Source organism: Zalophus californianus, chromosome 5 (assembly GCF_009762305.2).
Source record: "Zalophus californianus isolate mZalCal1 chromosome 5, mZalCal1.pri.v2, whole genome shotgun sequence".
Classification (NCBI taxonomy): Eukaryota; Metazoa; Chordata; class Mammalia; order Carnivora; family Otariidae; genus Zalophus; species Zalophus californianus.
In genome coordinates, this window is record NC_045599.1 from 56,678,641 (window position 1) to 56,705,145 (window position 26,505).

General features: G+C 42.4%; 1 protein-coding gene across 1 annotated transcript in view; it reads left to right on the forward strand.

Annotated features, from left to right (window-relative positions):
* The window catches only part of ANKDD1B (ankyrin repeat and death domain containing 1B), a 66,052-nt gene that overhangs the window by 33,413 nt on the left and 6,134 nt on the right, over positions 1-26,505 (forward strand). Inside the window, 6 exon segments of the mRNA XM_027604413.1 lie at positions 3,997-4,095; positions 4,844-4,942; positions 15,522-15,620; positions 18,140-18,238; positions 20,730-20,828; positions 24,969-25,064. Of these exon segments, the coding sequence (XP_027460214.1) occupies positions 3,997-4,095; positions 4,844-4,942; positions 15,522-15,620; positions 18,140-18,238; positions 20,730-20,828; positions 24,969-25,064 (591 nt within the window).

A 26,505-nucleotide genomic window follows, 5' to 3' on the forward strand; every position in this document is an offset into this window, starting at 1 on the left:
GACAAAGAGGGCTGATGACTGCTTAGCCGATGACTCTAGATACAAACAGAATGTGCCAGAAAAATATCCCATAGTTGACTCTGATTGGTGTAGCTTGGCATGTGACCATCCCTGAGCCAAACAATGTGACCAAGGGATAGACTGTGGAAGAAGCAGGAGCCTGTGATTAACAGTTCTAGAAAAACAGGGCACAGGCTCCCAGGGGAAAATGTCACCACCAGTGCTCTTGTCTCTTGTTCCCTTGCATTAGCAATTTAAAAGGCCTTCTTCCATCATTTCTTGTCACTTGCCTTCCCACCCACAAACACACACTCATACTGAGTTATGTACCCCCACATATCACCAGCTCTCAGTTACTGCATTTCATTATAATTACTTGCTCATGTGTCCATCTTCCCTGTTGGACTCAGAGCTTCTTGTTGCTGACCACAATATCTGGCATATTCATGGATGCTCAATAATTGTGGAACAAATAAGTAAATAATTTATAAGGGTGTGTGACTAAATGTTTTCATGTAGTGTATAATCATGTCTCTCACACATCCTTTTTTGTGATTTTTTTAAATATAAACCTTTATCCATTGTCACCATTTGCAGATATTTGTATAAGCCAGACACAATAATTTTTGGTCTGTCATTTCCAAAGTGTTGTTCAGGGATTAAGACTAAATTCTGTTTTTCAATTAGGTGTCTAATAACTTGCAGAAAATCAGAAAACTGGGGGCCCAAGCAATCCGTTTCTTCTCTTTCCACTTCCTTAGTGAACTCATGAGAATGATGATGAGAGCCAAGCCTTCCAGGGTTGAAGGTTGGGGATGTAGGCCTCATTGGCAAACATGTCTGGCTCAAGAATAATGAATTAGGAAAAATTTTTGTACTACTTTGTTTCTCCAGCTTCCATAAATGCGTGAGTACAGAGTTCCATAGGGCTGATCCTTGTAGACATTTTTTTTTTGCCATTATTATTTCAGCATTTTCCTTCCTTATCCTTCCTTTTTTTCCCAGTTAATGGGGAATCATGTGTTGTTTGTCTCAAGTTAACAGTCTCCATGATCTTTTCATTACCCTGCATTAGCAGATCAGATAACAAATCTCAGATTTAGGAACCTTCTTATAAAGAGGCTTGTATCTTGTTTTCCACATTTCAAACATCTTGCTAAGCTTTTGGTTAATAACACACCAAGCCAATTTGTGAGTGTTTTCTTTAATTGAAGAAAATACTTCTGCCTCCATCTTGCCCCCCAACTTCCTTTTTCTTCTTTTAAATATCTGGAGTTAGAGGGGTGCCTTGTGGTTCATTTGGTTAAATGTCTGACTCTTGGTTTTGGCTCAGGTCATGATGTCAGGGTTGTGAGACAGCCCCACATTGAGCCCTGCCTTGAGCCTTGAGTAGGGCTCCATGCTCAGCACAAAATCTGCTTGAGATTGTCTCTCCCTCTCCCTTCCCTTCTGCCTCTCCCCCTGCTTGTGTATGTGCGAGCACTTTCTCGCTCAGATTAAATAAATAACATCTTTTAAAAAAATATCCTGAGTTTGAAAATTAAGTCTTCTGTGGGTCTTTCACTTTCTTGATGACATTTTGGCTATTGCAAATGGACCCTTCAATGGCAGTGTGAAAAATTTAAGAAATTACCACAGTCAGAAAATTCTACATTTGAACTTTCCTCCCCAACAAATCATACCTAAACATCCTTATTAAGCTATGTTCTCTGGATGTTGCCTAATTTTTCCATTCCAATTCATATAGACCTGTTCTCAAGAGTATTCCTGTTGATTTTTGGTGAATGTTGGAGATAAAAATATGAGCAAGAAAGGAAGGCCTAAAAAGAAGCAATAGAGGGCGCCTAGGTGGCTCAGTTGGTTAAGCGACTGCCTTCGGCTCAGGTCATGATCCTGGAGTCTCGGATGAGTCCCACATCGGGCTCCCTGCTCAGCAGGGAGTCTGCTTCTCCCTCTGACTCTCTTCCCTCTCGTGCTCTCTATCTCTCATTCTCTCTCTCAAATAAATAAATAAAATCTTAAAAAAAAAAGAAGCAGTAGATAAAATTCCATGTCTGATTGAGCCATCTAAATATTAAGTCCTGGAGAATTTCTGCTTCAAACATTTTTATCAGTAAAGCAAGGCTTAATGTGTGATGTGCTTGCTAGGCACCTAGTAGCTTCTCAATAAATAGTTGAATGATAGAACTATTCAATAAACATGGAAAGTTACTGGACCATTTCCTTACACCACACACAAAAATAGACTCCAAATGGCTGAAAGACCTAAACGTGAGAAGGAGTCCATCAAAATCCTAATGGAGAACACAGGCAGCAACCTCTTCGACCTCAGCCACAGCAACTTCTTCCTAGAAACATCGCCAAAGGCAAGGGAAGCCAGGGCAAAAATGAACTATTGGGATTTCATCAAGATAAAAAGCTTTTGCACAGCAAAAGAAACAGTCCACAAAACCAAAAGACAACCAACAGAATGGGAGAAAATATTTGCAAATGACATATCAGATAAAGGGCTAGTATCCAAAATCTATAAAGAACTTATCAGACTCAACACCCAAACAACAAATAATCCAATCAAGAAATGGGCAGAAGACATGAACAGACATTTTTCCAAAGAAGACATCCAAATGGTCAACAGACACATGAAAAAGTGCTCAACATCGCTCGGCATCAGGGAAATCCAAATCAAAACCTCAATGAGATACCACCTCACACCAGTCAGAATGGCTAAAATTAACAAGTCAGGAAACGACAGAAGTTGGCGGGGATGTGGAGAAAGGGGAACCCTCCTACACTGTTGGTGGGAATGCAAGCTGGTGCAGCCACTCTGGAAAACACTATGGAGGTTCCTCAAACAGTTGAAAATAGAGCTACCATACGATCCAGCAATTGCACTACTGGGTATTTACCCCAAAGATACAAATGAAGGGATCCGAAGGGGTACGTGCACCCCAGTGTTTACAGCAGCAACGTCCACAATAGCCAAACTGTGGAAAGAGCCAAGATGTCCATCGACAGGTGAATGGATAAAGAAGATGTGGTATATATACACAATGGAATATTATGCAGCCATCAAAAGGAATGAGATCTTGCCATTTGCAACGACGTGGATGGAACTGGAGGGTGTTATGCTGAGTGAAATAAGTCAATCAGAGAAAGACATGTATCATATGACCTCCCTGATATGAGGAATTCTTAATCTCAGGAAACAAACTGAGTGTTGCTGGAGTGGTGGGGGGTGGGAGGGATGGGGTGGCTGGGTGATAGACATTGGGGAGGGTATGTGCTATGGTGAGCGCTGTGAATTGTGCAAGACTGTTGAATCACAGATCTGTACTTCTGAAACAAATAATGCAACATATGTTAAGAAAAAAGAAAAAGAAGATAGCAGGAGGGGAAGAATGAAGGGGAGTAAGTCGGAGGGGGAGATGAACCATGAGAGACGATGGACTCTGAAAAACAAACTGAGGGTTCTAGAGGGGAGGAGGGTGGGGGGATGGGTTAGCCTGGTGATGGGTATTAAGGAGGGCACGTTCTGCATGGAGCACAGGGTGTTATGCACAAACAATGAATCATGGAACACTGCATCAAGAACTAATGATATAATGTATGGTGATTAACACAACAATAAAAAAATAAAAAAAACAATAAACACGGAAAGTTGGTAGAAATCCTACGTTTGAAAATGAATCTTGTTGTCTGGCTGTGAGTTGGCACTTCCCCAGGTGCTTGGGAGGAACGCTTCTGAACAGTACTTTTCTGCCCCCATAAAAATGATTCTGTGCTGATGGGGAGTTCCCACAATTTTGGGCAACAACTCAGAACTGGATCTGGTTGGGACTTACAGAGATTATTATTGCCTGGGAAGGGCCTACACGCCATGACCAGAAGCACCGTCTTGGTCTCCTTGTAACCATCAAACTGCTGTCCATCTTGTCAGTTGTCTTGCTTGTCCAATAAATGTGTAATTAACACTGGAGGTTTGTGATTGATTTTCAGAAAGGAAGAAAACCATTTCTTTGGGCAGCCGACAGGGGCCACACTGAAATGATAGAAAAACTTATCTTCCTTAATCTACACACTTCAGAAAAGGACAAGGTGAGTTGGACTCATTTCTTTGCTGAAAACAAGAGAAAGGGGAGTGACACCTGGTATATAGATTTAGTGATGTCATTTTGGTCAGGAATGTTCAGTTGTTACTACAGTCAGAGTATGGAATATCCAGATAAAATGAACCTACTTTTGCAGTGGAACATCCAGATTGCTAATTTTCACTCCATAAATGTTTGTGAAGTCAACAGACTACATGGATTTTTCCGCTGTTAACTCCAGTTTCCTCTTTTCCTCCCCTGAGGTCTGCTGGAGACTCAGTCTCACCTGACTGGGGAGGGAAACCCTAATGGACACCCATATCTTTCTGCACATCTTTGATTATTTTCTTAAGAGGAATTCATACATACACATGGAATTGTGCGTCCAAAAGTTTTGCACATTAAATCATTTGGTATACATTGCTAAACTATCTCCCAGAAATCTTTCACCAGTTTACCTTCACATAGGTCATATGGGATTGCTTCTAAATTGTTTCACTTTTTGTTAGCAAATTAGCAGCAAAGGTAGAACAAGGAGCATGGATGGTTTTTCCCTACTGGTTCAAACAACTATGTCTTTTCATTTGAAACTTTAAAAAATTGTAAATTTCACTTGAAACCATGGATAATGTGGCCCACACTCTGGACCACAGCTTTAATCAAAATGAAACCTCTCAGGAGCCCCATTTCAGCCCTGTTGGAGGGGCATGTTGCTCAGTGCAGAGGGCTCTATCATGAGTTTGTCTCTGTTGCAGGAGGGGAATGCTGCCCTGCATCTTGCGGCAAAGCATGGTCACAGTCCTGCAGTCCAGGTGCTGCTAACCCAATGGCAAGAAATAAATGAGATCAATGAGGTACGTGAAGTTGCTCATTATAGGTAAGCACAAGACTCAAAAGTGGAAGGGTGGGAGGAGTGGCTTTCATGGGAGGAAAACAAAGGTGTTAGTGCTGCAGAGTGTAAAATGTCATGCTAAAAAATCCCTTCTTTTTTCTTTAAAGTATCCCAGCAAGTCATTTGTTAATCCATTCATTTATTCACCCATTCCCTCAAAAATATTTAATATGTAATTTATGCTATGTAGAGTATGTATTCTTATTCTAGAAGCCTACAGGCCAAGAAGGGCATGAAAAGAGGTGGGAGCTGAGAGGGCCAAGGCAGAGATTAAAAAGGGCTGTGCTCACCAGGGGGCGGGCTTGGCTTTGATTTGTAGACCTTGCAGGGTTTTAAGCAGCAAAGAGAGATGGACTCCATTTTGGGTATAGGCCTGTGACTGTCACAGTGGTTTGAAGAGGGGCTTGGTGCCTGGAGAGCCTGGAGGTGGGGACACCCAGTCAGGTGATACTGGAAATTGCTAAATCAGGAGCTATGGAGAAAACCTACCACCAGGACACTCACAGGGAGCAAATAGGATGAAGTAATAGGAGGAGGCAGAGGCCGTAGGATTTGTGACTAGGGTTAGAGAGAGGGAAGAATTTTTGATGCCCAATTCGCCGGTTTGGATTACTGGGAAGGGGTAGTGCCTGCCCCTGAGCAGAGGCGAGCAGGTGATTGAAATCGGTAATAAGGATTTTGGAGGACTTTACTCTGAGGCACCTGCAGGGTGCACGTACATTCAGGTGGGGAGCAGTGGGGAGACAGAAACTCTCTGGGGTTCAGTGGAGGTTAGGGGGATGGAAACTGGGCGAAGGCTTAGGTGGAGAAGCTGTGGCTGTGGAGGCAGATTTGTGAGTCATCTGCTCTAGATAGTCACTTTTAACCTTTGGGTCAATGAATTCTACACGGTCTCTTTGGAAAGAGCTCTTTGGTATCTCTCTGAGCAATTCTGTAAGAAGATAATCATTTAATTTAAGGCACCAGTGATTATAAGGTATATCATTATTTTATATGACACTAAGAAAAAATAATGCCGCCACTTAAACCATGACACATACAAGCTTTTTTTTGTCCCTTAGAATAGTTAATACTTCTTGAAAGAGTTTTTTGGACTTTTATCTTAGATTTTTCATTAGACACATATAAAGGAACAAATAAAAAAGGTAAGTTGGTTCCTGAACTTCACACTGAGCTTGATTCTTCTAAATCACTTTCTTACTCAGAGTCTCGATGTCTTTGCTTTTCCAAACAAAATACTGTCCTTTTTGCCTTCAGAGGTGCTTGCGATGCAACATTTCTTTAAAGGGTACCCCACTAGAGTTTCTGAGATTTTCTTCTAAGCTGACACCCATTCTGATTTAATGCACACTGCAAGCAGTGACAACAAAATCACATCTACTATCTGGTTGACTGAGATTGTGAGATGCATCCTGATCCCAGATACGTTAAAATAAGCTGGTACTTAGAACTGGTGGCTTATGACCATAAAAGTAGCAACTGTGGGCAACATAATGAAAATGGAAGGGTATGAGAGTGAGCCTCCATGATGTCTGGGCCAAGTCGGTGTTCTCTTTGGACCAGAGAAGCCCACCAGGCTAGTCCCTTGCATCCCTGGACTTGCACACCCAGAGATTAAAAGCAGGGCTCTGACTGTGTGGGTCAGGTCTTGGCTCCATCAGTCTTCTAGGTAGGTGATCTTGGGTTTAGTCCTTAGCCCCTCTTAGCCTCAGTTTCCTCTTCTGTCAAATAGCCTCCTAAGGCCATAGTGAGGTTTAAATGGGAAGGCGATGTCACACACAGAGCACCAGGAATAGCGCCTGGCACATGGTAAGTGTGCAACAGATGGCGTCTGTTATCACTGGTGTGGTCTGGGTGCAGTATATGAGTTTGGACCCGTGGTATATATTGCTATTATCCTCATTTTATTCTCTTCAAGTTTCTGGGGGCAGTTAAGCCAAGCTTTCACTTGAGGATCATGGACAAAAATAGAGCCTTCATTTGTTTACTTTTGTGTGTGTTTTCTGACTGTCTGGCATAATGATGATCAGGTTTAATTGGTTTAACTTATTTAAAGAAGATCTCGAGAATTTGATCCTCTTGAATAAAAGTTATGAATGATGTGTGAGAAGCTATAAACAAAACAAAACATGAATCACCTAGGGTAAATCTTAGGTGTGATTGGCCTTCACAAACCAATATAGGTATCATAGCCACAGGATTTTTTTTTTTTTTAAGATTTTATTTATTTGACAGAGAGAGCACAAGCATGGGGAGTGGAAGGCAGAAGGGGAAGGAGAAGCAGACTCCCCACTGAGCAGGGAGCCCGATGTGGGACTCGATCCCAGGATGCTAGGATCATGACCCAAGCTGAAGGCAGATGCTTAACCAACTGAGTCACCCAGATGCCCCCTGTAGTCACAGGATTTAATTGAAAGTCTTAATCATGTTTGCCCTGTTCTAATACTTTACCACTGGAATGTGTGCACTTGGACTTCACCTTTTAGCTATTTTTGAGTTAGGGCACATTGGAGAGAGCTCATAAAATCCAACTAACTGTCATTGCAGATTATGATAGGTTTCATCTGCACAAAATAATGACTAGTGATAATATTAGCCTTTTGGATAGGACCCCAATATTCATACAGTCCTTGGCTGCCTGTGTTTCCTGTTGTAAGCTGTTGCTGCACCAGTTGGAGTGACCCCTATGAATATACCCTAGAGGAGTTGTCTCTAAAGAGGCTTGGTAGCAAACTCCTATCAGTAAGGAAAGTTTGGGTGTGCATCTGTCACATATACATTTATAATTAAATTAATACACTACAAAACATAAACCAGAAATATACAGTTAAAAATTTAAGATAAAAATAAATATAAATAGTAGTTCTTGTATTTTTTCACACTGAAATGATTATTTTAGAGATGTTGGAAATATTTTCCTTCCATTTTCTTTGTGTTCCTATGCATATATATTTTTATCGGCTGCCCAGAGTTCATTTGACTCTTCTTCAGCTCTTGGACGTTTTATTTCATTTTCCTTTTCTTAAAAGTAATGCTGTCACAAACCTCTTTGTATAAAAACTGTAGTTTGAATTCCTCACTATTTCCTTTGGGTATATTCTTAGAAGTAAGATTGTTGGGTCAAAGGTACAAATGTTTATTAGACTCCTGATATATTAAAGATGTGAATTCTTTCCTTCACATTTTTTTGCTAATGCTTTTCCCCACTGTGGTTTGCCATTTGGCATCTCTTTTCCTGGAAAATGAGAAGGCCTATTATGGGGAGAAATTCCTTTGTAACAGATGGCAGGCCCAGGCACTCAGGTAAAGCAGCATGGATACAATTTTTCCATCCCTTTGAGATGGGGACATTAGTTCCATGCTCCTGCATCCGTCTTGACAGGATTGTTCATATCTAATTAGCTACAAGTAAAGCCTTCTGAATTTGAACTAATGCATTTGTTAAGCAGAATACTGCCCAAGGAGGGAGATGGTTAAGGAATGGGAAGGAATTCTGCATTTCTTCCCGGTATTTTTAGGAAAGAATCTTCATGAGGAGGGGGAAATATCCATGTATTGTGTGATACCAGTTCCTTCTTTTCTTTCTGCGTTTTGGCCTAAACTAAGCTCTCACTTTGTCCTACTAATATTTATCATAATGAGTTTCAGGAAACCTAATTACTGAGAAAGAGTATTACTGTTTGTTTTTTTTAAAGGACACACAACAGTTTAAATCAGTTTTAAACTTTAAAGCTGTACTTGGTACAAGTGTGCACCATTTGTATCTATATATCTATTTTGATAAGTTTCACACTGCATTGTAACTAGTATTTCCATGATTATCTTGCTTACTAGGCTGTTCCCTTCTTGTGGGCAGTGTTTCATCTTTCCAATCACAATGCCTTCGCCGGACAGGCAGTAAGTGAGAAATAAATGTTTGCTAGATAAATTAATAAAGATTAAGGGTATAAATGGTGGATGGAAAGCTTGCAAGGAGGCAGCATAACAGGATAGGCGAGGGTGCAGGCTTTGGAGCCAAACAGCTGAATTTGCATACTAGTCTTGTCCCTTTCCAGCTAAGGCTTAGTTTCCTTTTCTGTAAAATGGGTTAATATTAATCCTGACCTCACAGAGCTGTGCTTTTAACTCTGCCAAGGCATATAGTCTTGGCAATATAAGTTGGCATATAGATGCTCAACAAATGCTATCCATTAAGAGTAATACATAAAAGGTAGGGAGAAAACATGCTGTTTCTCAAGTAATTTCATTCCTTGCCAAAGGGCGATTAATTTTAATTTTTTTCCTTTTTTTAGAATGGAGAAATACCATTCTTTCTGGCTGTTAAAGGAGGTCATGAAGAAGGCGGCAAAGTGCTTCTGGCAGCGGGCAGCGATGTCAACATTCCAAATAAAGTATGTGCTCCGTGCCGTGTTCACTCACACGGGGTGGGGGTGGGGGGCATGGGACTCAGAATGTTCTTTGGGCAATCTGGTCTTGAACTGATCCACTCACTAGGCTTTTGTAGAATTAATATTTATAATTTGCTTTGTTTGAGGTAAGAATTAATGATTTACCTCTGATATTCCCCTAATTATTTTCTCCTTGGAAGCATTGCCATTCTTCCTATTGAAAGGAATAATTGAAAACAGGGGCAAAAGGAGCAGATAGTTGATACTTCTCAAATACAGAGACTTTCTCATTCTACCTTGTTTTCTCCCTAACAACTATACATGCCTGGCTTACACATAGTAAATGCTAAAAACAAAACAAAACAAAACAAAATAAAACATTATTGTGTGAAAGCCCAAGTGGTCAGTCTGGAGCCTGAAGAAGACATGATGGTGCCTTCTTGTAAACGCAGAATGCTTTTGTATTTAGGCATGATGCTAAGATCCTGTGTCACTTACCTTCATTTTTTGGTGAGGGAACTGGAATTTAGGAAAGTTAAGGAACTCGTTTAGGGTTATCTGACTAATCAGTGGCCATGGTGAGGATTCTAACCCTTGTGGTGGCCTTGCCTTTCAGATGGTTTTACCTTCTTTTTCTATTTCTTGAAGTAATTTTAAATTACAGTGAAAGTAACAAGAAATTTGAATAGTACCAAGGGGGTATATTCCAACTGCACATCTTGGTTTCACCTCCCCAGAACTAATGGGATTAATAGTTTGTTGAATCTGGCAGGAATTTTCCATGCATTCACATGGAAACTGTGATGAAGCACGCACATGTGTGAGTACTGACACTACCACATGGATCTGCGGCTCTGCACCTTGCGTTGTTGTTTTTTTTTTTCTTTTAAGTGCACCAGTATGTTTTGGAACTCTCTCCATGTCAGTACAATGGACAGGCAAACCTTTAAGATATTGCAGGTTTGGTTCCAGGCCATTGCAAAAAAGTATCACAATAAAGTGAGTGAAATGAATTTTTTGGTTTCCCAGTGCGTATAAAAGATTACTGTGGTCTGTTAAGTGTGCAATAGCATTAGGCCCCTAAAAACAATGTACATACATTAATTAAAAAATACTTTATTGCTAAAAAAGCTAACCATCCTCTAAGCTCTCAGTAAGTCATAAGCTTTTCGCCGGGGGTGGGGGGGGCAGGCGCGGAGGGTCTGGCCTCAGCGGTGAGGGCTGCTGACTGATCAGGGTAACGGTTGCTGAAGGTTGAGGTAGTTGTCGCAGTTTCTTAAATGAGACAACAGTGAAGTTTGGTGCAGTGATTGACTCTTCTTTTTGTGAACCATTTCTCTGGAGCAAGGATGCTGTTTGGCATTTTACCCACAGGGGAACTTAATTAAAAATTGGAGTCAGTCCTCTCAAACCCTGCCCCTGCTTTATCAGCTAAATTTATGCAGTATTCTAAATCCTTTGTTGTCATTTCAACATCTTCACAGCATCTTCACCAGGAGTAGCTTCCATTTCAAGAAACCACTTTTTTTGCTCATCTGTAAGAAGCAACTCCCCATCTCTTAGTTTTTTTATCATGAGATTGCAGCAATTAAGTACATTTTCAGGCTCCACTTCTAATTCTATTTCTCTTACTGTTTCCACCACATCTGCAGTTACTTCCTCCACTGAAGTCTTGTGCCTTCACCTTGTAAAAAAAAAAATGTAGTATCTGTGAAGTGCAATAAAGCAAATCAATAAAAGGAGGTATGTCTATAGAAACAATGCCTTTTCAAAAGGTGTAAGGATAAACGCTAGGATCGAGAACAGAGTCCCAAACTGGTAATGTTTTATACTCTTTATTCTGCTTGTGGAAGTGTACATTTGTACAGTGCTTTTAAAAAGCAGTTTGTCACTTACCTTTCACCCAGGTTTGAAAAATTCTGTTAAGGGAATAATCTTAAAAAGGGAAAAAGCTACATGCATTAAGATAGATAATAAAGTTATCTCCAATAGCCAAGAATTAGATACAGCCTGTACATGCTATGAATTCTAGAGGAAAGCCAAATAATGTTTGGTGTACCTTTTTCTTGGAAAGTTATGTAGCTGTTAAAAATATTAATGGTAAATACTAAATATATTACAATAAAAAAATGTTCATGATATGGGACACCTGGGTGGCTCAGTCATTGAGTGTCTGCCTTTGGCTCAGGTCATGATCCCAGGGTCCTGGGATCGAGCCCCGCATCGGGCTCTCTGCTCAGCAGGAAGCCTGCTTCTCCCTCTCCCACTCCCCCTGCTCGTGTTCCCTCTCTTGCTGTCTCTGTCAAATAAATAAATAAAATCTTTTAAAAAAATGTTCATAATAGAACACTAAAAAAAAAAACCAGTATGTATTTGTGCATACATCTTCACTGTCTGAAATTTATATACACATGGACAAGACTGTGAGAGAGTGGAAAATAAAGATACTATGACTTGATTCCCACTGGAGTTGCAGGCTTATTTGTGCAGTAAATGAGCACCATTATTTATGCAGTAAATGAACACCACATTAAGAATTCATGGAGCCCATGAAATTCTCAGAGTGTGGAGAGCTGTGCTGTTTTTCAGGCATTCACAGGTGCCTCCCTGCCCTCAGTCTTCAGCCACCCTTGGAGTCCCTGGAAAAGCCTCCCTCATTATCAGGGTCCTATTGGGCTCACTCCTTTTGGCTAACTCCATTGTTCTATGCCCTCCCTCCCTTCTGTACTTAATTCTGTTAGCCTCCAGAGAGGTTTTGCTTTGTAATGGCTTTCACATGCTCACATTCTCCCCACCCAACTAGGATTGCAGACTCCACATTGTCCATATCCTTACAGCCTCAGCCTCATCTAGGCAGCCTGGAAATTGTCCTGAGTCCATTTTTCAGCTTTTACATTTTTCTTGAGTTTTCCCTTGAGTTCATTAACACACTTCCTGGATCAACAGCCTCAGCCCCCACTTGCTGTTCACACCTGTCTCCGCCTAACCCAGGGAAGACCCTGGGGGACCCGAGCGGTGTGCAACAAGAAACCAGCAGCATGGACAAATTACTGGGGGGACACGTTAGGCTTATTTTGCTCTTACATCTGTAGGTGATTACTGTGTTTGATCTTGGAAATGCTTCACCTCTTGACAGTGATTTTTCTTGCTGTCCAGGAGATTGCTTTTGTGCCCTAACCCCCAACTAAGGGGAAGGGGTAAAGGATTGAGCCATTTCTGGGAAGGTAATTGGAGATTATTGGATTTAGCTGACAGCAGAGGCTTCCTCCATTTGTGCTGGATGTTATGCTGCCCAGAGTTTGGGCTGTAGGTTCTCTTCAGGGTCGTACTAAATGCCCCTGGTCCAGGGAAGACTTTTGTAGATGCTAACAACTCCTTTCTGGAGGCCCTACCCTTACATCTTATTAAACATATTTAAATGCCCCAACATTCCACATTAAAAAATTGTTTTTGCTGTAAATTATTTTAAAAGGCTTTTTAATTGGTGCTTTCATAATTATTTGGTTATGATAAACTCCCCTAATTTATGATTGACTCTGGTTTGTAAGAACTCTGTGTATACTTGGGAATTTGAAGAGGTGAAAAAATTTAACCTACAAATTGTTTACAAATGTAATGAATATTTTATGACTTACATTTAACAATCAATGAAGTATGAATATGTCAATTAAATATTTATTCACTTCAATTTCACAGTTTTCTTTGGGTATCTTGGAATCAATAATTTTTTTGGTAAAGGTTTTAAACATTTCTGTGGCTCTTAAAAAGTCTGTAGGCCCTAACTCAGTGTTGATGGTGCCCCCGGGGTAAGATGCTAGACTCTCACAGCTCTTCCCACTACCTCCTGGCTTTGGGTTCTATGCAAACTTGCTTCTGATTCACATCTTCTCATTGGAGGGGGCACTTCTTATCATTCTGATCTCAGCCCCAATGTTACCCTATCCTAGAGGATTTTCTTGATCACTCACTGGAAAGTAGCCATCCAGTCCTGCTGTTTTACTTTGTGTTGTTGCACTTAGTACGAGCTGTTATTATTCTCATAACATCTAGATCTAGTTAATAGATTTATTCTCAGTCTACTGATTGATTGATCTGTCTGCCAGTCTCTAGGTCTACTGATTGTCCACCTCTGCTGGAATGTACTAGTGGAGATCTTATTTACCATCCTGTTTCCCCACTATCTAACATAGTGCCTGGCACATGATAAGTGCTCAAGTTTTTGTGTTTGTTTTTGGTGTGTGTGTGTGTGAAATGAATAATATGATAGTTATGACTACTGTACATATTTACTAGCTCATTTATTCTCCCAATATTACTATGGCTTGAGAAAAAGAGGTATGATGGTGTGGTAAACAGAATAATGCTCCACCCCAAGGGGGTCCCCTTCCTAATCCTTGGAACATGTGAAGATGTCATGCTACAAGGCAAAGTGGAATTTAGGTTGTGCATGGAATTAAGGTTGCTAATCATCTGACCTTAAAATGAGATTATCCTCAATTATCCAGGAGGGCCCAGTGTACTCAAAGGTGTTTTAAAGCAGAAGAGGAAGGCAGGTGAGGAGGTCAGAGCGATGCAGGGTGAGAAGGACTTAGCTGGCTTAGAAGTTGGAGGGAGGGGCCATGAGTGTGGGCAGCTTCCACAAACTGGAAAAAAAGAAGTGGATTTTCCTGAGGGCCTCCAGAAAGGCCTTAATTTTAGCCCAGTGAGACCGATTTCACACTTCGGACTTCCAGAATTGTAACATAATACATTTGTATTGTTTAAGCCACTGAGTTTGTGGCAATTTGTTATTAGCAGCAATAAAAACTAATACAGGTAGTTATGTCCTTTTGTACGGATGAAGACAAAGAGGCCTGTACTTGAGAGGTCACTTATTCAGGGCCATAGACACAGTTAGTAGCAGCTCAAGCTAGAGTCCAGGTGGTCAGTGTGTGTACTGTTCTTAGGAGCATCTTATCTGTTGCTTCATAAGAAACTACCGGAAGTGCAGTGGCTTGAGCCGACAGTACGCTATTATCTACCGCTCACGGCTTGGGGGCTTGGGCTGCGCAGAGAGATTCTTACTTTGGGTGTGTTATGTAGTCACAGTCAGGTGTCAGCCAGGGCTTTGGGCATTTGACTTAAGTGAGCTGGACGTCGCCGGTGGCTCGCTCCCGTGCCCCGCAGTTGGTGGCAGCTGTCAGCTGGGAGCTCAGCTCGGGCTGTGGAACAGCACTGACGTGTGGTCTCTCTTCTCCCAGACTGGCAGCTGGTTTTTAATAGGCAGGAAGCAGAAGCTGCCCGGCCGGTTAGCGGCTACACCTGCCACTGACACACAGTCCCTTCTGCCGTACTCTGTTGATTGGTCCGAGCACTCACAGGGTCCACCCAGATGCAAGGGTAGACCTCGTGTTGGGGGAGTGGAAGGCTCACATTGCAGACAGGCACATGAGATGGCAGTTACTTATGCAGCCATTTTTGGGAAAATGTTACATCCTATAGAACCTTGTTTGGTGGACCTAGAAACACCTCATAGCAATCTTACAATTAATCAATCAGCAACTATCCAGTGACCTTACATTAGTGCAAGGCACCACGCTAAAACCTTTTGGAGGTTGGCAGGATAATCAAGAGCAATTTTGCCATCTAGTGTGGACACGAAGTGAAGAGACTTGAGCACACAGAACAGGGAAGGAGAGGCACTGAAGCTGGGTAAGGGGCCATCAGGGAACACTGCACAAAGATAGCAGTCATGCTAAGCTTTGAAACCAGACCTGGCAGAAGGGAGAGCTGCAGGTAAGCCGGCCAAGGGGCAGGGGGTTGTTGAGGCATTTCCTGGGACCAATACCAAGTCAGCCGTTTTGGTTCAAGGGGGGGTTTTGCAGGGTGTATGGAGAGAAGACTTGGCCCTTGTCCACTTTGTACTTCTTAGAGAAGGGAAACAGGGATTTAGCTCATATTTGCCTGAGGCATGTGTTACCTGGGACTCTCCTATGGGAAACACTTAGGGGAAATAAAAAAGAGGCCCTCAAAATAATCAAAAACACATTGGATTTTATTTCTTAAATTGTTGTTCTGTTTCATTGTATTAATTAATTACCACGTGATGAATACCAGAAAGCATGCTGGATTGTAATGGGGGTCCTCCTTGCCCTTTCCACCTGTGTCTTGCAGCTCAACATCAGTGCTTTGCAGATGGCAACCCAGAATGGCCATACATCCCTTGTCAGCTCTCTTCTCAGTGACAATGTTGATCTGCACCAGAACGCAGAAGTGAGTCTATTCTAGTAACATGGACTTTGATCCTGGGGCCGTGAGGCTGGCTGTGGGGGAGATGCTCCTTGCAGATACTTTGGGGGGATGAGATGTTCACAAAAGAGGAACTCTTTCTGGGAAAGCTGACTGACTTCTTTTGGAGACTGAGTCTTAATTTTGAGAAATAAAATCCAAGGGATGAATTTTAGAAAGTCATTGAAGTTCCGGAACAAAATGAATTCTTTGTGTTTTAAATATTGATATTTGCTGCAATAAAACTTTCTCAGGTGTCTAGAGACGCTTTTATTCTTGTATTAAATCTATCAGTCTGGGAAAAAAAGGACACTGCTATAAATGGAAAGGAGAATGATCATGTTCCCCCTCTTTACCGAGTGATCTTGTTTTTTTTTTTTTTTTTTGAAAGTCAATTCTTTTTACTGATTTAGGTTTTCTGAAGTTTGAGTTGGCTTTGGTAGCATTAACAAAGGACCTCTGTGCTGAAATTAGATGGAAAACATTCCTCTATTTTTTACCCTATTTTCATTTCTCCTGTGAGAATGTTATTTCTTCTGATCTTGCTTAGCCATTACTATTTATTATATGAACTGGAGAGAAGGGATGTGATTTGATCACATCTGGTAGTTTTTGGAGAACAACGTTAGGGAATTTGCTCTGAACTCACCTGGTCTATCCAAGGATGCTTCCTGTTTCTTGGGCGGGGTGGGGAGGCAGTTGGGTCCCAGCAAGGCCGGTGGCTCCGGCAGGAAGAACATTGCCCACTTCCCTGGGCCAACAGATGCTTTCTCTTTTTTCATGCTTGGTGCCTCAAGAGAGAACATTCTTCCTTAGTAGAAGAGGCCTGCACAGAAAGCCTTCCTCCCACCCTGCCCCAACCAGTCCCAGCATGTCCATATCCTTGTTCATGCCTGTGGCAGCCTGACCTATGCAGCTGTGGAGTCCTACCACCCCCTCTTCTCCTCTTCCTCTGTGTCCTGGTGTGGCTCTTGCACACTCAGTACGTCTCTCTTCCATAGGTTTCTTTCCCAGTAGGTTTCCTGGGAAGGAGCCTGGTGCCAGTGTTAGAGTCAGGTTGTCGGATAGGGGTTCGAATCCTGTCTCTGCCACTTTCTGGCTCCAAGGCCTTGTGGAAGTTATGGAACGGCCCTTTGCCTCGTATATAAAGTGGGGAATAGAAGATCTAACTGCTAAGGTTATTGTGAATGAAAACTATTAGCCCAGAGTTTAAAACAGAGTATAAACTGTTGGGGAAGTGAGTATGCATTAACTAGAATTATAAAAATATGTTCCATGTGCCTACCTGGTGCTTATTATTGATATCTCTTTCCCCTGAGCAACCCTGCCCTCTGTCCCCATCACCTGCCCTCGCACATACCTGCCTTGGCTCTCAGCTCGCCTTCTGTGCATGGCCTCCCTGGATCTTCTGAGCGCCCTGCTCTTTCACACGTGCACCCCCCCCTTGCCACCCACTGCCTTCCCTCCACCCTGACTGCCCCTCAGCTCACTCTCACACCTAACCTCTTTCTCCCCACCTTTTTTTCTTTTCGGCTGCCTTCAGTACCCCTGGAGACCTTTCTCTAGGGCCTCCATGTGCCAGCGGCCACTGGGTGGTGGTGAAGCAGCAGGAGCTAAGTGTGGGGTCCTAGAGGTGGTCATGACCACCTGGTGGGGCTGGGAAAGAAGCCTGCCTGTGGGGATGGCTGAGAGGGGCTGGGACATTCCAGGTGAGTGAGGGTGAGGCTGTAGGACAAGCAGCTTAACCGCAAATGAGGAGGAAAGGGGAGTGGGCTGGAGGGGTTTGGTGAACATCCTGCGGCTGTATACTCTATCTACATGGGAGGGCTACACATGAGAATGGTGTCCCTGGGTGAGTGGGGCATTAGTCCCACAGAGTGCTATGGGGAGAAAGAGCTCTAAATCACATCAGTTCAGGAAATGCTGAATGTGCATGCTTTTTCCGCCTTGTAGCTATTCCCACCATAAATTATGTCTTAGAAGGCACTGAGAAGTCCTGCAGTTAAGCCTATTTCATATTTCTTATCATTCTTATCTAAGTGAAAGTGTCAGTTCTTCAGGAAGGCTTTTTTTTTCATCTTCAGAAAGGTTAGCCGTCTGCCCATCCCACACATGCTCTCCTGCCACTCTCCTTTTCCTCCAAAAACACTTTTCACAATTTGTATATTTTGTGATTTTTTTTTCAATTAATATTTTCTTACCCCACTGGATTGAAAGATTCCTGAGAATGGGCCCTGTTTACCACTGAATCCTTAACCTCCTGAAAAGAGCCTGGCCCATAGTAGGTGTTCAGCATATAGTTCTAGAACAAATGAAGGGGGAGAGCACAACCTTGGGATGGAAATGATGCTGAACACTTGCTACTACTGACCTGCTGCTGTGCTGGGCAGTTCCAGTACTAGGAGATTATCAGGACATCTCTGTCAAAATGAATTGCTTTTTGGTCTGAATGATGAAGCCAGAATCTTTTGGATTTGAAATTTTCTTTCTCTTTCTTTCTGCAGCCAAAGGACTCCCCTCTTCATTTAGCTGTTATCAACAACCATATCTCAGTTGTGAACAGCTTATTAAGTGCACAGCACAACACTGACATCTTAAATCAGGTAAGCCAGGTATATCAGAACCCGGAGAGTCTGTTTTCTTATGATTCGATGCATTGTGTGGTTAGGGGTAGTTTTGAGCAAGTTCAAGGTACCCTAAAAATTTCCAGGTGGAATATACATATTTTCTTTATCCCTTTTCTTCTGTGACCCCCACTCTCACTTGCACACGCATACTTTTTCAAACACACAGCTGGGGTTCAGCTAGTGCATTCTTAAACCTGTTTGCACTTAACAGTCCCAGCACCCCTGATAGATAAACAGTAGCTCAGAGGTAAATCGCCAAAGGCTCTTTAAATCAAAAGCCACTCCCTCAGTATGAAATATAATTGGCTGGTGGTAGCCCTTTGCCACAAGGAGGAAGCTTTGTTTCTATATTAGAGACTGTAAATGTGTCTTCCTTTTACCCAAAGGCAAAAGAGACCTCTTTGAATAATAATAATAATAAAAATCACCATTCAATCCAGTGGAGCAGAATCACATGCCCCGTAAAGGAATCCATCACTGGCTGGAAATGCAAATGCTGAGGTGGAAGATTAAGAGGATGGGAGTGGGCACTGTGTGAATCAGGGTCAACTCTGGGGCTGAGCTGCCTCTCCCAAGAGCTGTAGGGAGTAGGAAGAGAAACCCCTGGGGGGTGGAGCCCTTCTGGAACCCTGGCGACAGATGAGAACTCTGGACACCTCTTGCCTTTCTGCCTCTCCCTACAGAAGCCTCAGCCTGCGCCCTGAGGGGAGGGAACGGCCAGATCCAGTGTGCATGCCTGTCCTAACCCGCTGGGTGGCCCTCAGCTTCCGAATCTGGGGAACCCAGAGCACTGCCTCAGGTCTCTCCAGTCTCTTCCATCTCCAACCTAGGAGTTCCTTTGTGTGGGAGCAGAATGGACACTTATCTACACTTCCGTCCCTTCCTTCCCCCACGGACCTTCCTCCCTGTGTTCCACTATCCCAAATGTTTGGGGGAGGCAGGGGAGGACCTTTTTGTTATTATATATACTTATGTGTCCGAGTCTGTTAGTGCCCCAAATATTTCCAAATGAGGAGAATCTTTGTTCCATACACAGAACTCACATAGGATTTTGGTTTCACCAGAATTGGCTAGATTCACTCCAGAGAAGGAGGGTTTATTAGTCTGCGCCCCCCCCCCCCGTTACAGAATTAGACTTTATCATTTCAATTTTCTGTTATATTGGGAATACACTCAATGTATAACAATAAGAAAACGTAAATAAGGTAAAAACTTATATTTGTTTGTAATTCCCCCCCAAAGAAAGACAACTCTTGTTAATATTTTGGTTCATTTCCTGCCTTTTAGACTTAGAGCAGTATCGTCGCAATGAAATGTTATTGGTATTTGATGTATGACACTTGTATCTCTGTTCCATGTTGATATAGACCTTTGATAGTTTGTCATTTAAGTGTGATGTTGTCGATGAGCCCCCAGAGGGGCACATTGCCACCCAAAAGTGAGTCTTTAATAAATGCTTTCTGATATTAATTATGCTAATGCCCCAAGCAGGTTGGCCCTGTGCTCTGGTTGGAAGAGTACTGATGCTATTGCCCAGCTGTGTGACTCTGGGGAAGTTGCTTCCTCTCTCTGGTTCAAGGGTTGGCCTAGACCATAAAAAGCGTTCCTTTCAGTACTAATATCTTAGAAATATCTGCACATTAGCATATCCTTTCAATGAAAGGTTAAAGTGGGTGACTTTCTTGTGATTTTGTATACTTCTTTAAAACACTGTTATCCTCTTGGTAAGAAAATGATTAACCCAGAAAGAAATTTCACCATTTTTAAATGTACAGTTCGTTGGCATTAACTACATTCACATTGTTGAACAACTATGGCCACCATCCATCTCCAGAACTTTTCCATCTTCCCAAACTGAAACTCTGTATTCATTAAACACTAACTCCCCATTCTCCCTCCCCACAGTTCCTGGTAATCACAACTCTACTTTCTGTCTCTATGAACTTTACTATTCTAGTATCTCATATTGAAATCTTTTAAAAATCATTTTTAATTGTTGCTTACTAATCCAGCATTTGGATATACCATAATTTATCAAATGAGTCTCCTAGTGAAACATGCAACTTCCTTTCAGTTTTTCACTGTTAAAAATAACACTGCAGTGAATGTCCCCTGTACCTATGTAACAGTATGATCTTGGGGCGCCTGGGTGGCTCAGTCGTTAAGCGTCTGCCTTCGGCTCAGGTTATGATCTCAGAGTCCTAGGATCGAGCCCTGGGTTTGGCTCCCTGCTCAGTGGGGAGCCTGCTTCTCCCTCTGTACCTCCCCCCTGCTCGTGCTCTCTCTCTCTCCCTCAAATGAATAGATAGAATATTTTAAAAAGTAAATAAAATAAAAATGTGATCTTAATCTATTTTCCCTTATGCCCATATAGGACACCTCTGCATTCCCTGTGTCTTTTCATTATGTAAGTTTTTTTCCCCTCCTTAATGTGTTTAGATTACATTTTTGAAATTTCTCGTGGCAGAGGCAGCAGACTCCTTTGCATGTTGCTGCTGATCTTGGCAATGTGGAACTGGTGGAAACCTTGCTGAAGGCAGGCTGTGACCTGAAGATTGTTGATAAGGTAAGTGCATGGCCTTCACTGTGTTCAACAGAGATGGTTGTGAAGAACCTCCTGTTGGCTGTAAGCCTTAGTATACCCCTTGTGGGAGATGGACACACATTGGAGAAACCTTTTGTCCTGGCAATCAGTAAAACATCCTGATTTCGATTGAGGTATGTAGGTAAGATATTTTACTCTGAATAATAAAATATGTATTTCTTAAAAATTAAAATTATTTATTAATTTGGGAAAGATGATAGATTCATGTGGTCCAAAAATTAAAAAACATAATCAGTAAAGGTTTTACAATAAAAATGTCCCACCCACTCCTGACCCTAGTTGTCTGGTTCCCACACTACTCTTGCCACATGGATCTATTGTCATCAGTTTCTTAGTTCTTTCCAGTTTCTTTATGCATAAACAAGCAAACATAAATATATTATACTCTTACCATATTCCTCCATCCTTTTTACATTGTGGTGATGTACTTCTCCATATTGTCCTGCATTTAGCTTTTCTCCTTTAAGTATATAAAGTGGAAACTTCCATATTAGTACAAGGAGAGTTTCTTCATTCTTCTTTATATAGCTGCACAATAGACTGTGGCATGGACATATCATAATTTGTTTAGTTCCCAGCCGATGGGCATTTGAATTGTTCCTAAGCTTTGGCTGTTATAAAAAGAGCTGCAATGAACAAACATACACATGTCTAAACTTGCTCTTACTTAAAAATTCTTTAATTGTAAAATCAATATAACATAAAATTTATCATCTTAACCATTTTTTTAAAGATTTTATTTATTTATTTGTCAGAGAGAGACAGAGCACAAGCAGGGAGAGAGGCAGGCAGAGGGAGAAGCAGGCTCCCCGCCGAGCAAGGAGCCCAATATGGGACTCGATCCCAGGACCCCAACCATGACCCGAGCCGAAGGCAGATGCCTAACCAACTGAGCCACCCAGGCGTCCCTCATCTTAACCATTTTTAAGTGTACAGTTCAGTAATGTTAAGTCTGTTAACACTGTTACGCAACCAATCTCCAGAACTTTTTCCTCTTGGCAAACTGAAACTCTGAAGAGCAACTACCCATTTCCTCCTCCTTTCCCAGTCCCTGGCAACCACCACTTTATTTTCTGTTTCCACGAATTTGACTATTCTGGGTACCTCATATAAATAGAATCATACTGTGTTTGTCATTTTGTGACTGCCTTATTTCATGTAGCATAATGTCCTCAAGGTTTATCCGTGTTGTAGTGTGTGTCAGAATATCCTTCCTTTTTAAGGACGAATGATATTCCACTGTGTATAGACCACATTTTGTTTATCCTTGCATCTGTGGACAGACGTTGGGTTGCTTCCACCTTTTGGGCATTGTGTAGACTTGTTTTTAAAGAAAGACAACTTTGTTTTTTTTAAGTGATGCAGTAAGGTGGGCTCCATCACAGGAGGGTTGCGGGGCCATCGTCCGCTAGGTTCCAGCTTACTGAAAAGCGTAAACACAGGAGACCAAGGTATGGCAGTCCTGTCAGGTGCTCACCCACGTGCACCTTATTTCATTCCTCACATCTGTTCTGTGGGGTGGGCAAAATTATCCCAGTTTCCAAGAGATTTCAATGATATCAAGGGTCACATGCACAGTAAGACGCAGAGCCAGGCTTCAAAGCCAAGGCTGCTTGTTGGTTGTCCAGCGCTTTACCACAGCTGTGAGCAGAGCTAACTATTTCTACAACTTGCAGTTTTTCCCTTTCTTGTCTTCACCCACACTCTTCATCAGCTCAGCACATCCTTAATTCCTAGTGCAAGCAAGGTTCGCCCTCCATACTCTTTCAGAATCTCACATTTTACATTTGTGGGACTTGAAGGATTGATGTGTTATTTTACTTTTCTCTAGAGGTCAATTTTTTAAGTTATCATAAAAAGTAGTACAAGCCCACTGTGGACAATCTGGAAAACACAGAGAAGCATAAGGAAGGAAAACGCAACCACCCATAACTCTGTCACATGGGTGGAATTACACCACTTCCGCCATTGTGGCTTGTTACTGGCCCTTAATATTTGGCGTTAGTATTAATAGTTCACATTCATATTTTCCCATGCTTTCTCTTCCTACTTGATTCCACTTTCTCATTAATACTTAACCCCTCTGGGGCAGTCTTGTAGGTGAAGAGCCTGTAGCATTGGGAAGGGAATTCATGCTGGGCCCCCAGTGCTAGTGGACTGGATGTCCTGGCAAATGCCGTCAGTGCTGTAACTTGACTCACAATTTGATTTTCCCATTTTTCCCTTCTCCTCCTCCCTTTCTTCTCTGGGCCTGGCACATGATTGGCCCCCAACACCTAATTAGTTAAGTAATAAAAACTACCTTTTCTACTCACTCCCACCATTTTTACCAAGGATAAATGGCTGTAAGAGTGAATCAGAATGGGCTGGGAAAAAGGAGCCAGGGTTTGGTGTGAATATGACTTTCCCAGAAACCTGTTCTCTCAGTCAGAGGTGTCACCAAGCTCCTGGAGGGCTTCCCCCCATCAGCGGCAGGATTATTTGGGTTTCCACTCCATGGCACACTCCCTGGGAAGGTTTTCCTAGGAACTTGAGAACACTGGCTGAAGCTGAATGCTGCTAATCACGGTTACACAGATGGCTTCCTAAGCCAGAATTCAGGCCGCCTGCAATGAAGGACTTGCTAACTGCCTGCAGAGCACAGTTCTTCCTAATTCATTACTGTCTCTTTTGACTAGAACCTGGTAACTGTCAGCCCTAACCTTCTGGCCCACCTGGGTCTTAGCACCTCCACTAACAGCCAGATCATTTGGGTTGGTGGGAGTTGTACTTGCTCAGCCATGTGAGAGAATTACTGGGATAAATTGCTAGATCCCTAAGCATAGGGACATGGGTTGCTAAGAACTTTTTGTGGGATTATTTCTGACATTCATTTTGATTACCTTCAGGATCCCTGAGCAAATTTTTAACGTGCCATTTAAAAAATAGATGAAAAACACCGTCTTTTGCTCAGGAAAAGAAATGTATAGATGTGCAGATTGTACACTGCCTAAAACCTAGGGCACATTACTTGTAAAACTGTGTGCTGTAGCTTTGAGCTATATCGATCTTGACAAAGGTGCACCTTTTGTAATTTGTATAAGATACCAGAGGGGATCCCAGGCCACTCATGCCCAAAATTATGTCCAGAATATCCTTTATTGCTCATTCCGTTTGGTTAAGTTTCTTATTCCTCACCCTTGGTTAGAGGCAGTATAATAGAAAAAAAATTCTAGGTAGGAGTCTAGTGAGCTGAATTCTGTACGAGTTAGAAGTGTTGTCATGGATATTACTATTCTCAATGAGAACCAGCATCTTCTGTCTTATTATCTACTCTCCACAACACATGGCTGCAACTTCTTGGTCTAAGATGGCTGTTGAAGCTCCTGCCATCATGCTAGCATTCCACTCAGGAGGAGGAGGAAAGGAAGGAGAATAACACCTTCCTGTCTTTAAAATTACTTCCCAGAAATTGCATGTGCCACTTCCATTTATATACCAAAACTTAGGTCACATATCTAAGTGCAAGGGAGGCTAGGAAATGTTTGGAGTGGCCAAGTGCCTAGCTAAAATCGGGAGGTCTTTTCCCATAGAAGAAGGAAAAGGCTATTGGGGGAAGGAAGTATGGCACACTGACTAAAGTCTCAGCTACAGGTAGAGTCAGCCCTGAGTAGAAAAATGTGTGATCATATTATTTATTTGCCGAGGACTCCCCAGTGCAGTGAGCCAGGGAGACCCCCGCCCAGGGGTCTTGGAGAAATGTTTGGATTCTCACTGATAGAGCATGTGTAAAATATCATCTGTTGATGGTCAGTTCCTAAGCCCAAATCTTTTCCCCTGCCCTGTTGACACAGCACCTGACACTACCAATACCTAGCACCTCTTGAATAATTACCATGTGCCATGCACAGTCCTACGGGCTTGATATGAATGATCACATTTACACCTCACCACTACACCATGGGGTAGTCTTTGAGACCTAGAGGAGCTAAGGACTGGCCCAAGTTCCCAAGTGCAAGGAAGCAGTAGGGATCAGGATTTGAATGCAGGTCCCCTTGTTCCAAACCTGGAGCTCCTGAACACTAGGCCATACTGCCTGACACTTTCATTTTTACTTTTTAGCAAGGGAAGACTGCCATGGCCGTGGCCTCCAGGAGCAACCACAGCCTTGTTGTGGACATGATCATTAAAGCAGAGAGATACTATGCCTGGAAAGAGGTAAGGAAGCATGGTTCCAGCTCAGCAGTGAGCTCTTCTGCAACCACCATCTTCTTATGGGCAGTGTGGGGTTTGTGTAGTTCTTTTTTCTGCTCTAATGGGCAGGGTCCTGGTCAAATTATAACTGTCCTTTTGGCCTGTGCTGCTCCATTCATGTAATGAACAGCTGCTGCTTCCTCCCTCCGTCTCCTTTGCCAGCTTCAGGAGTCAGAACTGAGGTGTGTAGAGCTCATTGGGCTAAGCAGGCTGGCCCGTGTTGGCTCTAACTGGCCCCGCATAGCTGGCTCCCAGGTTGTGCCGTCTGTCATGGAGTCTGGCTCTGGTACCTTCTGGAAGTTCTCAAACCCAAAGTTCTCATCATTCTTTTTTTTTTTTTTTTTTATGTTATGTTCATCACCATACATTACATCAACAGTTCTTGATGTAGTGTTCCATGATTCATTGTTTGCGTATAACACCCAGTGCTCCACGCAGAACGTGCCCTCCTTAATACCCATCACCGGGCTAACCCATCCCATCCCCCTCCCCTCTAGAACCCTCAGGACAAACCAAAGTTCTCATCATTCTAATGAGTGATAAAGAAGTTTATGTTCATGGCTTTGCTGTTTTCAACACACCGTTGTGCTGGCTGCTACTCAAGTATCCTGTGATAGTCACAAAAACCTTATTCATCTTGAGAACACAGAAAACTTGCCAAGACATTCTCTCTGCCTTCTTTCATCATTACTTCCTCTGATAGCTGCCACGCATACAGCTTCACAACAGAATGCCCTTCCCTCCAACATCGAAATCTAAGCCCTCAGGCAGGATTTGCATTACTGGGCACCACGCTCAGTTTCTACTTTGGGTTGTTGCCATCCTAGGCTGAATGGCCCCCCTAGTCCAGTAGGTTGGTGCCAGAATTCAGGTCCTAACCCTCAGGTGTTTACCCCTGAGGAGCCTCAGGCCTGGTTTGTGGTCTTATTTGCCAATCCTGAGAAATTTCCCTTAAATCCTTTAAGGCAAAATGCATTGATTTGCCTCCTTCTTGCTCACAATCCTATTTAATTGGCTCTGCAGTCCTGATATATATATATATCTGGATGATATGACATATATGTCATTTGAAGTCCATACCATCCTCCTCAAACGTTTCTTGTCTGTAAAACAAAACAACATTTTTATGACCATTAAAGTTCTCTCTCCTCCTCCTAGTTGATTTTTGTTCCTCCTGCTCCTTCATTCTCTTCTTCTTGGCCTTAGCTTCATTCTCATTTTCTTAGATCATCACCGTATTTGATTGAAGGTAACCTCCCCAACTTCCACATTTTCTCTTGCTTTTTAAGTGACTGTTTTCACGTTTTCTTTGAAAATAGAAATATTCATTGGTTCTATTTTTAATGTCTGCTAGCATTTTTAGATTCTTTTTCCTAGAGGAGAATAAATTACTTTTCCACCAAAT